General features: G+C 39.2%; 1 protein-coding gene across 1 annotated transcript in view; it reads right to left on the bottom strand.

The window, feature by feature from the left end:
• lrp5 (low density lipoprotein receptor-related protein 5) overlaps positions 1–13,601 on the bottom strand; it is a 54,602-nt gene that overhangs the window by 20,248 nt on the left and 20,753 nt on the right. Inside the window, exons 6-11 of the mRNA XM_004556224.2 lie at positions 11,440–11,636; positions 11,168–11,299; positions 4,048–4,136; positions 3,744–3,962; positions 3,292–3,380; positions 2,769–2,940 (exon numbers count right to left, since the gene is read on the bottom strand). Of these exons, the coding sequence (XP_004556281.1) occupies positions 2,769–2,940; positions 3,292–3,380; positions 3,744–3,962; positions 4,048–4,136; positions 11,168–11,299; positions 11,440–11,636 (898 nt within the window). The remainder of the gene's footprint in view (positions 1–2,768; positions 2,941–3,291; positions 3,381–3,743; positions 3,963–4,047; positions 4,137–11,167; positions 11,300–11,439; positions 11,637–13,601) is intronic.

Here is a 13,601-nt window from a genome sequence, read left to right as displayed (position 1 = left end):
TTCCTGTTGCTTAGTCTATAGCCAGTCCATTTGGCCAGCCCAGAGAGATTTGGCACATATACAGCAGGTTAAATAAGTACTGACCATGTCAACAATTTTCTAAGTAAATATATTTCTAAAGGTGCTATTGACATTACTTTTCACCAGATGTTGGTTACAACCCAATCCACACATGCAAAGAAACCAAACCATAGATGTCCATAAATTAAGTTGTTTGTAATAATGAAAAAATGACTCAGGGAAAAGTATTGAACACACGAAGAAACAAAGGTGCAAAAAAGCAGAGAAAGTCATGACACCAGCTGAAATCCATCAGTAATTAGAAATCCTGCCATTTGTGCAAATTAATATCAGCTGGTTCAGTCCCAACTAATGGCCTGTAAAAATGTGTCATGTGTGTCACACAAGAAATACAACCTTATTGTTGCAAAACATACAGATGGCACTTGACACACAAGAATTTCTGAAGGTTACAGTGAGCACTGCTGGGGCCAAAATCAGAAAGTGGAAAGATCATTTTACCACAAACCGATCACAACCAGGTTCTCCGACAGAGCAGTGAAAAAAATTACGAGAAGCTATCCAAGAGCCAAGGAGCACTTGTAGAGAGCTACAGAATGACCTGGAATCAGCAAGTACAATTGTTTCAGAGAAAACAATAAGTAATGCACTCAAGAGCCATGGCCTATATGCACGCTCACCATCCAAGAATCCAAAGCATGTTGCATCATGTTTAAAGTTTGCAGACAACATTTAGACAAGCCTGTGAAATACTGGGAGAAGTTTGGTCAGATGAGACCAAAACTGAACTCTTTGGATGCCATAAAACACACCGTGTTTGGAGGTCAAAGGTCAAAAGGCACTGCACGTCACCCCAAAACCACCACATCAACAGTGAAGTTTGGAGGTGGGAACATCATGGTGTGGGGCTGTTTAGGCTGTGCGGAGGCGTTCTAAAGCTGTCATCACCAACAAAGCCTTTTGTACGGTGTTTAAATAAATTTCATTAAGTGTGTTGAATAATTTTTCCCTGTGTCATTTCTCATCATTACACATAATTTATCATTTGATTTCTTTGCATGTATGGATTGGATGGATTGCGATCAACATCTGCTGAGAATTTCATGTCAGTAGCGCTTTTACAAATATATCGACTTAGAAAATTGGTGACGTGTTCAATCCTTATTTGACCGGCTGTAACACCCCTGACATTCTCTCATTCTATACAGCATGAAGCAGTGACACTAGACTTGTTACTCAAAAAAAACCAAAAAAAAACGCGCAGGGCCTTAAGCAGGGGAAATTCCACTATATACACCTCCCCATTTTCTGAGTCCCACATCATTCACTCACACACACAAAAAAAAACACAGGCACACATATCCACAAGTAGTAACCATATGGCTCAACAGAGTGGCTGAATGGCGCTACGCACAGTCAATCTGCATAATCACAACAAAGCAGCCGTTTTATGTATGTGTGCTGAGAAAGCAACACATCAGTCAACGCTTTCTCACATGAACACATGCTCGTTTCAAAAGGAGGGGGCCAGCGCGGTAACTTCAGAGGGGTTTTTTCCACAAAGAAGGAGGCGAAGGGGGAGTCAGATTTCTTCAACAAAAAGAGTTGAAAACACTAAGACAGAGGAGGGGCATGGGTGGGGGTGGGGGCAAAGAAGAGAAGCAAAGAGAGGGAACCTGAGGGAGTGAGAGCATTCCTCCAGTGTTCTTAGAGAAGTTCTTCACTTAGCCGAGGCCTTTTGTCGTTCTCTCTTTTAGAAGCTAAAAGGCTATGTGCTGTTAGGCTTTCAGCTGTTTGGTAGGCTTGCTACAACCGCTAACAGTTATGTTTCCAACACTTCAGAGGAGCTTACATGCTATGATATTAATCTCCTGATAAGCAGAACTACTATTCAACCCTCTTGTGGTCATCACACTAAAATTTGCTGGTTGCATTATGGGGACTTGATTCTTGCTCCACAGTGTAGAAACACTTTTTATCTTTTCACAACAGGAGTACATATACACACACATGCCTGAGGTGCAATCCATAATCAGTTAAAACAGTTAAAGTGTAAAAGAATGGTGAAACCTTTAACCTTCTAGGACCTGGCGTCCACATATGTGGACATCACATTTTGGATTATTTAGACTAAAATACTCAATTTTGCTCTACATGGGCCTGATATCACTTACGAGGACATTATACTGCTCCTGTTCTATCAAACGTTTAAACAAATATCCTCATATGCGGCTCTTATTTTTCTTAAAAACAAAAATAAGGTTAAAAAAAAATCTGGTAATTCTTTGTTTTTACATTCATCGGGCCCCAATATATCCAAATATCAAAGAGAAATTAAAAATGCATGTCGTGAAAGAGTTCGGGTCTTAGGAGGTTAAAGCACTTTTCTGATCTGATCAGGACAGTCCAACCAGATACTTACTCTGGATGGCAATGCCTCCAGTGACACTATGAGGAATCTTGGAACTGGATATGTTCTTCAAAGTGCATATTAAAAAAATATGTAGGACTGCTTTGTTACACTGTTATATTTCTTGTTTCATTGTTGGGGTTTTCTCTGTATTGTTGGAGTCTTTACCTTACAAAATACAGCACCTTGAGGTGACTGTTGTCGTGATTTGGCACTATATAAAAAACTGAACTGAATTGAAATTAAACTGACAAGGAGTAGAACAAAAATTCTGTAAAGGCTAGAAATTTTACTTTCATTTGACACTCATCTGGAAAAAGACAACTGTTGAACGTACCTCTATCTTATCCGTTTTGGCATCTCCCCAGTAAAGTTTTCCTGCTGTATAGTCTATAGCCAGTCCATTGGGCCAGCCCAGAGAGCTATTGACCAAGACCAGCCGGGCTGTTCCATCCAGATTGGCTCGCTCAATCTTCGGATGCTCACCCCAGTCAGTCCAGTACATGTAACTGTAATAAACAAGAGACAAAAAAACATTTTAGTTCCACTGACAGGAGAATATTAGATTAGGCAGGTATTCTTTTTGAAGCTTGCAAAAGAAATTTCACATTCCTCACGGTAGACAATTATTTGTAAAATCTAATGTTATGATATAAAACATTTTTTTTCTTTCTTTCTTTGTTAGGCCATATGCTTTTTTCAACATCAAAATCAATATTTCCCAACTTGGAACACTTGGGACTGCATTTTGATTTGCATGTTATAAACTCTCATGAATTTGGATTAATATATGGATAAGACGACTTTTGTATGTCGGATGACAGCTGTGTTCAGGTGGGAGAGCCAACTGAAGTACTCACCCATTAACAGGGTCCAGAACAATGGCTCTGGGTTCTTCCAAGTTCTCAGAAATCAAAATTTTCCGAGAGGTTCCATTTAGCCTGGTAACCTGCAACACCACATAACATTCCAATGTAAAAATGTAACACGACAATGCAACATATTTTTTAGATTTATTCAAACGGTTTGTTTGCATATATGTTTAAAATTTCATAGTCTTTTCTTTTTGAGTAATAATCACCAGAAGCTGTCTTGTCAATTGCACAGGCATAAACTTCAAAAGTCTGATTGGTAATCGGTTCACACAGATCCAAAAGTATGCAGACAGGCATTACAAGTGACCCAGTTAGACTTTTGTGTTCAATTCTTTTTAATATAAACCATGCAGCCTAAGAGTAAACTGTACTTAGAGTTTTACATAGTGAATTTTGAAAAATCTAATAAAATCTCTAATGTAACAAATCAGATATACCTCAATCCGATCAGTGCCCGTGTCAGTCCAGTACAGGTTTCTGGCAACCCAATCTACAGCAATGCCATCTGGGTGGTTGATCTCCGTGGTAACCAACATCGTGGCATTACTCCCATCAATGCTGGATCGTCGAATGGCCCGAACCTCATCATCCGTCCAATAGACATAACCTTCAACTGGGTCATAATCTATAGCTATGGCATGGCGAATGTTATCAACCTGCATAATTAGAGGAACAGCAATGACCCTCAGGAACCCTAGCTCAGGTAATTCAGGAGCAGTCAATCTTCCTATGTCTTTTTACCTGCAGTACTATGTCTGTGAAATCTGGCAGGTCCAGTGAGATCCTCCTAAGGTCCGTCCGTCGAGCCAGCAACAGAACTTGCTCTGCTCCTAAACAAGACAGACAGTTATTAATAAGTAATTAGTAATTTATTATTACATTATAGAAATAATGCAATGTATTCTATATACTATAAGCACTCCATCTACTTCATATCCACGGCTAATAAAGAATCCTCAATTAACCTAACATGTATGTCTTTGGACTGTGTGAGGAAGCTGAACCTGAAATAAACGGCGTACCTGAAGTAAACCCATGCAACCATAGGGAGAAAATGCAAACGGCATAAAAAAGTCCCAGCCAGGGTTCAAACCCAAAACATTCTTGCATGTCGCCCATGCACAAGGACAAAGCAGCACAATGGCAAAAATCCCAGTTCAAGTCATTTGTGTAGCATGTTATGTACTGCCTTCTAACTTGGACACTACACACTGTTTCATTGAAAACTACCACAATAACCGCTGACATCAAATAAGATGACTCTTGAAGGAAATTGATACCAGAATTTTGCTTTTTATAAATGGATTCAAAGAACTTTTAAAATTCAACTCCTACCCCCCCAATCCAAAAAACATATGTTTAATATTGTTAATAATATTAGCTGTAGTTGTATCTTAAGACAATGAGATGGCATTAAGCTTGAGGCTTCTATCCTGCATATGTAGGACTAATCTGCTGTTTAGTCATAGTTATTATGCACAAATACCCATCAGACATTTCTGTCCTATCTGGAAAATCTAACATTTGCCAAAGCCTCCGTTATTTAAACATTTATATCAAGAAGCCATCCAACAAACCAACAAAAGTTGGAGTATTTGGTATCTGGGTTGGAGCCAAAGCCCACAGCCCAATATAAATCTGTCTGTTGTCAAAAAAGATTTCAAGCCTGAGCCAAGCTTGCACTATTATCAGTTTTCTTGCCTCCTCCTTACTCCAACCAGTCTGGAAACAAAGGGCTCTGCTATCCTGGGGGATTCTCCACTGTGCTTGGCTGTTGATTGATTTAACAGGAGCCAAACTCACCTCATGGGAGACAATTAACTATTTTTCTTTGTGTCTTACACGTCTGATTCTGAGGTGCTCGGATTATAAAAAGTTAAAAGTGTTTCTTTCTATGTTCCTACTTGATTTATCTTTCAAATCAATTCACTCAAATCATAAGACAAAACAGTTACTGTACAGCACGTCTGTAAAATAAATTACAAAACCTACAGACAATAAAGATATGTAACTGAACGTTACAAAATACACACCACGCTGAATTTTACTCTATCTGGATAAATCTCTAAGAAGTAAAATCTCATTTTCGAGGCCTCCAAATGTCAGCCTAAATATAAGCTCATATAAAACACACTTCTCCAACGTGTCAGCAAAAGCTTTAATCTGTGTTCTTTCAGCTGCACAACCAGCCAAAATCTGGCATCTCTCAGCCTTGGCACCAATCAGATTTTACAATGAGAGTTATTCATCGTTACTTAAATGTCTGAGGCAAGGCGGGATAAATAAAGGAAGAGAATGAAGAGAAAGGAGGGACAGCATCTGTGATTCCACTCTTCTCTTCGCTTGACTTCATTTTGAGACACTTAAAGACCCCTAACAAACAGTCTTACACACACACACACACACACACACACACACACACACACACACACACACACACACACTCTACAGGCAGCGCAATAACAAACGCCTTCAATTTAACCAGCCAAGCAAAACAAATTAGAAGCACACACAAAAACACAAAGACACACACACACACACACACCCACAGACACACAAACTGCAGCCTGACACAATAGGGCATTGTTGTTTTTATTGTCAACAGTGGCTAAGTGATTGGTTGGCATGCTTCATTCAAATTTAATACATTCCCATAACACAGCCTAACAGACACAGAAAACTCTAATACAGTGTTGTGCTATTATAGAATAAAGCTCTATTGTTTTAGCCTCATGGGAATCAGCATGGTGGCCGGTCAGCTAACTGTTAAACTACAGGGTTCATTTTACTGGTCATTTTACTTGTTTTCTAGCTGATGCTCCCCACTCTGCATCACTTTTCACACACCAAACGCAGTGGTAAATGGGGTCGGCAAGAGTACACACTAATTATTCTAGGAAACTACAAATAGAACTGGGTTACTCTAGACCAGGGGTCACCAACCTTTTTGAAAGTGAGAGCTACTTCTTGGGTACCGATTAATGTGAAGGGCTACCAGTTTGACACACACTTCTCAAATGACAAATTTCCTCAGTTTAACTTAATTATGTGTTATCATTAATAATTAATGATATTCATCTATGTACGGACACTAATTATGTTAATTATTTTTCACCATAATTATAAAGAATGCAAGCAGTGTTGGGGAGTAACGGAATACATGTACCGCCGTTACGTATTTAGAATACAAAATATGAGTAACTGTATTCCGTTACAGTTACCGTTTAAAAAGGTGGTATTCAGAATACAGTTACTTTGTTGAAATAAATGGATTACACTGCGGTACTTTCCTGTTTCATTTTGTCGCGGGTCAGGACTGTTTGGGTTTTGTTTGACAGCTACGTTCTTTCGTTCCAGGCGGCAGCGTTACGGTTGCCATGGTTACAGGGCGACGCTCTCTCTCTCTGCGACTGTGTGTTTCCTGGGTGAGAGAGCGCCTTTTCGTTGTTGTGCTAAGCTAACAGGCAGAATGCTACAAGCATAGCTCTAAAGAATGTAGCATCATGGGCAGTATAGTCCGTGTTGCAGGGAGAATGCACTGCCATACACGTTATGTGTCTGTGAGCGCGAGGAGGGAGAAAAAGGCGAGTGGAAAGGTACGAGTTGCCGTCGAGGAAAAACGGGAGCTGGAAGCATGTAAATATAATAATAACCACTGCAGCCAAGAAGAGTGCCTGACGAGCCCAGTTGTAAGTAAGCTATTAAGACTCGACTGTACACCGTGTTCGTGTTTTCCTCCGAAAACAATAAGTTCCGTTGGAGCAGTCTTTCAACGCCTCTCTCTGTCTCTCGCAAGAAAAGTTGACCCACACAACAAAGTAAAGCTATTTTTCGGCTACGAGCCGACAGGGACCCCGCCGTATTAGTCAGAGGTCCCTTTACTACAGTTCGGAGTCGCGGACCTTCAGTAACAGTAATAAATCACACAGCAATAGTACATTCACGTTGTTGTAAAAAGCACGATCATATATTAAGTAATCCAAAGTATTCAGAATACGTTACTCTCATTGAGTAACGTAACGGAATACGTTACAGAATACATTTTGGGGCATGTATTCTGTATTCTGTAACGGAATACATTTTAAAAGTAACCTTCCCAACACTGAATGCAAGTAGGAAACAAGGTAGGAAACATAAATATCAATATGCAATGCTTTATTTCTATATATCTCTGCAAGTATTTACATTTTGAAGTGATCACTTCTACAACATTTTCACTTACCACTAACAAATTTTAACAAATCATGCACTGTGACATACATTATTTTTGTATGTATGTAACATACAAAAAATCAACTTTCAAATTTTACAGAACTTTTCACCAAATTGGCAGCATTTTAAAGCAAATTGCCACTGAGAACATCTAATATGGCTTTCTTTGTCTGTTAGTGGGAAACCTGGCATTGCATGCTGTTCACCAGTGTGTTGTAATCTGGGGTATAACTTGACACTGCAACTCTGAGTGAGTCTTGCAGATGTGCATCGGAGAGGCGTGTTCTGTGTTTGTTCTTGATGAAGTTCATGTCAGAAAAGGCTGATTCACAAAGATAGGTTGAACCAAACAGGCTGGCAAACTTCATAGCTGCTGTGCAAACACCACTGTACTTTTCTGTGTCAACAAGGCACCAAAAGTTTGGTGCACCCTGATAGGCTTTGAGGAGGACGTCATTTTGCAATGTTACAATTTCGATTTCCACCTGTCCAGCATCCAAGCTGAACATTGAACTTAGTTGCTCAGCAATGCATGTTGTGTCCACATTCATGAAAGGATTGGAAACGAATGAGATGCATGGCTCAAGCTGATCAAGGTCACAAAACCTGTTCTCAAACTCTTGACCAAGTCAGTTTATGACTTGAGTGTACTTTTCTGCAACTTTGGCAAAAGTCTCAGATGCAGAAGCATTGTCTTTCAGCACCATCTGCACAGAAAGAAAGTGCAGCACCTTTTTTCTCTGTAAATGCACAGAGAAGATGCTCATCTGGGCTTTAAATCCATTTAAAGAACTTATCATGTCAGCAACAGTCTTACCTTTGCCTTGCAGCTCACAGTTCAAATGGTTCAGTTTCCCAGTAATGTCTGTTAAAAACGCAAGGTCAAGTGTCCACTCAGTGTCCTCCAGCAGAGATGTGTCTTCCCCTTTGGATTGCATGAACTCCTGGATTTCACCCAAAAGTGACAAAAAACGAAGCAAAATCCGTCCCCTGCTGAGCCATCGGATTTCCGTATGTAGTAGCAGGTCACCATATTCAGCTGACAGCTCCTCCAATAGCACCTTGAATGTTCTGTGCTGTTTAGCTCTGGAGCGGATGCTGTTTATGATCTTCACGACGGGAGTCATGACGTGCTCGAAGCCGATCACCTTTGCGCATAACGCCTGCTGGTGAATGATGCAGTGGTAATGCATGAAGTTTGGGAACTCTGTGTCACCTTTACAGTGAGCGATGAATCCCGTATGTCGGCCGATCATAGCAGGAGCCCCGTCGGTAGTCACTGATACCAGCTTTTCCAACGGTACCTTTTTCTTCGCGAAAAACTCCTTCACCGCGTTATAGATGTCAACTCCCTTCGTAGTTGTCTTTAGCGGCAGTAGTGTCAGAAGTTCTTCTTTTGTGGAGAAACCATCAAATACCATCCGGATAAAGACCATCAGCTGTGCTGTACTGCTACTGTCCACGGACTCGTCACACTGGATGCTAAACCAACTGCACTTTGCCAGATCCTGATCCAACTGATTGGCCAAGTTCCCGGACATAGCCGACACTCTTCTAACAATTGTAGTTGCCCCCAGCTGGACATCAGAGAGAGTGGAGATTACATCGTTTCCATATTTCTCGTCTTTAAGCACAGTTTTTGCAATTATCATCATTGCTTCTTTGAAAACCTCCCCGTCTAAAAATGCCTTCTTTTTCTTAATCATGAAATGTGTAGCTCTAAATGAGGCTTCGGTTGCTTTTTGAGAGTTTTTCACTGGTCTCGTGAAAAAAGACTGCTGTTTGCTCAAACCTGCCTTTAATTCGCGGGCCTTTTCCACTCGCAGTGTGCTGCCCTTTGGGTAGTTAGCATGGTAGCTTGTGTGACACGTTCGGAAATGTCTCTCCACGTTGTGCCGCTTTGCCGTTGCCACAGTTGCCCCGCAAATGAGACACACGCATGAATCTTTCACAGTGGTAAAAAAGAACTCTTCCTCCCATTCACTGTGAAAATTATATGTTTTCTTCCTTTTTTCCGCCATATTTTCCTCATCTCCTCACCTTTGCCTTTGCTGGTCTTCACGGCAACTGTTTCCGTGGAGACCAGCTAGCACTAAATATTAGATCATGATCTAATATTTAATAATAAACTTTTTTTTTATATATTATCTCTTTTTTTTCTCTTTTTCTTCCTTCTTTTTTTCTTTTCTTTTCTTTTTCTTTTTTTTTAATATATTATCTCTAACAAATTAACACCAATGCAATTGTGATTAAAAAAAAATAGCAAGAAAAAATAAAAATAGATGCAGCTTACTGGTAAGTTGTTATGGTGAGCTATTTTTAGAACAGGCCCGCGGGCGACTCATGTGGTCCTTGCGGGCGACCTGGTGCCCGCGGGCACCGTGTTGGTGACCCCTGCTCTAGACTGAATATGATTAGCACAGATATGAAGATGTAATTAATGATTATATAATTTATACTCACTATATATTAATTGCCCTTCATTTGTGGTAACATATTCAAAACAATCACGTATTTATTAAAGAAGTCGTTTGTTGTTGTCCACTCAGTAAAATTTCATGGTGTTGCTGATCATGGCATTAAGTTTTTATTTAAACGGTTTGCTAGCATTGCTACCATTCTCTGAGCTTTTTACTACATTTCGCAGACTTACAGACAGCTTGCTATGTCACAGATTCTGATTAACTTTATTTTTTATAACTTTTATCTAGAACTTCATTAATATGACATTACTCCTCCACATATGCTAATTTCTCATGAGCAACATTTAAACCCTTTTTAGGCAATAACTTACTCATGTACCTGAAATACCAGAAAAGTCCACAGTTATGTTACAGAACACAATACATCATTTTTCAGTTCAATGGAATTAATTTTATTTATATATTTATACATTTTGTCTACTCTCTCCAGTAGTTTGTGTTTTGTCCTTAGCTCTCTATGCTTTAATTTTTTCCCTCTTCTCTTTCCCCTCTGAGCCTGGCTCTGCCAAAGGTCTCTACTTTTTAAAAGGGAATCCTTCCCCATTGGCACAATGTTCCTGCAATAGGAAACTGTTTGAGTGTTGGAGTCACAATATAATAATATATCTATCCTGAAGCAACTATTATTGATAACTACCATTGCAAAAAAAACCAAAAAACGTTATTTTTTATTTGTGCACGGCACGCATACTGAGTTTTTCACAATAAATTACTGGATTTATCTGTGCTAAACAGCTAAATGCAGACCAACAATGGAATGGATTTTTGATTTTAAAAAATGCAGCCTACCCTACCCCCTGGTTCCCCTGTGACATGCAAACACCCCAAACAAAAATAAAGAATGCCAAAGAGCAGAGAAAATGGACAAACAGACCCAGTACAGAAACTAAACTTAAAAACTAAAACTGAAGGAATAGAGCCATTCCTTTAAAACAAATGGTAAGTAGACTAGCCCATTTCTACTCAATTTGAGCACTAAAAACACATGTTTTTATCCGTACCTAAGCACTTTTAACTACACGTCCATTCTTTCGCTCTCTCTCTCTAGTGGACACATTGGGGGTAACTTGGGGTTCAGTATTTTACCCAAGGACACTTTGACACATGGACAGGGGAAGACAAGGTTTGGTTTATTCTGAGGTTATAGTAATGTAAATGATCCATACCTGGTTTGCATGTCTTTCTGTCTGGTTTAAGCTGCACGCCAGTGGGGCAGGCACAGCTATAGAAAGGCTCAACTGGAGAGAGTAAGCAGAGGTGACTGCAGCCTCCATTATCGATACTACATGGTGTCTGGACTGCAACAAAAATACACGTTGGGGTGAGAATAAGCAGAGAGATCATTAAATAATTACCAGAAAGTAGATCAAAGTTGGCCAGAATTATCCAGCTACAAACCTAATCTACAAACACAAATGTAAAACAGTGAAACACGTACTGTCTGGTTGGCGGTAGGGCTCCAGAACCTGTATGTCCATGGGAGAGTAAATCCCACTGAGGATCTCTCTGGTTTTGTCTCCACTGTGTTTGCTACAGGCGTGGATGGAACGAGTCTGCCAGTCGGTCCAGTATAATGTCTCCTCAGACAACGTTAGGGCAAAAGGATGGGTCAGGGTGCCTTCCACCACCGTTTCCCTGCAGGATGAAATGAAAGCTTATTAATTTATGTTTACTCATGTCATTAAAAATGCATTTTGAAATGCTGATACAGGGAATTAATGAATAAATATAAACAACGTGATTTATCGGGTTTTTTTGTTTGCTCTATAATGTACTTAAAAATCAACATTTGTGTTAGCATTCATGTTTGCAAATTTATCTGCACTTCCATTAACACTTTAACCGATCTTACCAGTGACTCACAGGATTATATTTCTCAAATCATATAAATGCTCAGCCAAACCATTTTCAACACCACAGACAAGAAAAGGATTCTTAGAACTGCAAACTCTTGTGTACAAATGAAATTTTGGTTCAATGGAGGCAACGTAGGAATGAAACTGTCCTCTTTAGAACATAAATATCTAAACCACATTCAGGTACAACCTCACTCACTCTCTCCATCGTTAATATAAAAAAACTACATAAAACTAAGATTGGAGAAGTGTTTGAGGAATCACTGATAAGGAATAAATGTTTCATTTCTGAAACACAATCATGTAAAGAAAAATATAAAGAAAACACAAAGAACTGGCTGTAACCAGTCATCATTCTTAGTTACATGCCTGAGTGTGTTTGTGTGTGTGTGCATTAGGAAACAGGAAAAATGTAACTAACTCCAGATTTCAAAGCTTTGTCCAGCTTTTGTATGTAATTGAGGGCGAGAGCAGATATTGATTTGCAGACAAACATTATCCACTGATAATTACTACAAGTTCTACAGTTACTACAAGTAAAAGGCCTGTGTGACTTGGCTTGTTCTAGACAGAAACATCATCAATCCAAAGCAGTGCTGGTAAATCCTGTGACACACAAAAATCCGGGATCTATGTTCAGGGATGGCCAGGATTTTATCAAACCAGGAAATTAAGATGAGCACTTTTTCTGTTTCTCTTAAAGAAAGTATGTCTGTTTGTCTAGTTCCTTCTCCTTGTTTTTTCCAGTCCTCATTTTCCCAGTCTCTGGTACATCTGGTCGAATTCCATTAACTATGTTTAAAAGGTCAGTAACTGGAAATCTTTTACAGATGGACTGAATGTTGGTGGGCTAACTAACTATCAGTAATATAATATAGTAACTATCAGTTATATGTGCTTTACTCTGCACTATTTGGTACATTCGTTTTTTGGATGGAAACAAAAAGAGAAAAAGAGTTAAAGAACATATGTGGAGAAAAAAGGCCAATAGAAGGAAAAAGAAACAAAAGAAAATCCTGAGCTGTGAGCAAAATGCAGTGTGTGTGTGTGTGTGTGTGTGTGTGTGTGTGTGTGTGTGTGTGTGTGTGTGTGTGTGTGTTTTGACTGGGGAATGCACACCACAGCTCTGTTTGTCTTGGACTATTCCATCTATTTTTTTATTCGGTCTGTGCAGCTATTTTTCACTTCCCACCTCCATTTTTCTGTTCCCAGTGAAAACTCAAAGCGTTATTTGCTGATCATTGATGTTTTTATTCTTGATCCTGATTAAGAATTTTGAAAATCATGTTTTATTTCTGCCTTAATTAAAGAGATACTGTCATAATAGGTGACTGTTGACAACTGAAAGAACTATATGAAGTAAGACATCAGTAAATCTCATCTCTCTTGTACGGTGACAAATATTGTTCTCACATAAAATGTCAATAGTGCTTCAAATCAGTGCTACACTGAGCTAGGGTTTTCTATTTCCAATTCAATACTGATACCTTGGTACAAAGAATCAATAAATACCAGTGATAAGACAGACAGGGAATGTATATGTTTAAGACATCCTCAAACATTGATCTTCTAATTTTGGCAAGATACACTGAAAAAAAAATATTGGTGATGTTCATCTAATTTATTTGAATTAGCTTTCATGTCTGCTCTAAGTGAGAGTCATCATGCTGCAGCACACTGCTGTCATTAAAAGTTGCAGTACTTTCTTTGTTTCCTGCACCTCTTTATGCATTTTATGTAGATA

This window comes from Maylandia zebra, linkage group LG7 (genome assembly GCF_041146795.1).
Source record: "Maylandia zebra isolate NMK-2024a linkage group LG7, Mzebra_GT3a, whole genome shotgun sequence".
Classification (NCBI taxonomy): Eukaryota; Metazoa; Chordata; class Actinopteri; order Cichliformes; family Cichlidae; genus Maylandia; species Maylandia zebra.
The sequence above is the reverse complement of the archived record's forward strand: the minus strand, read 5'-3'. Positions and strand labels throughout refer to the sequence as shown.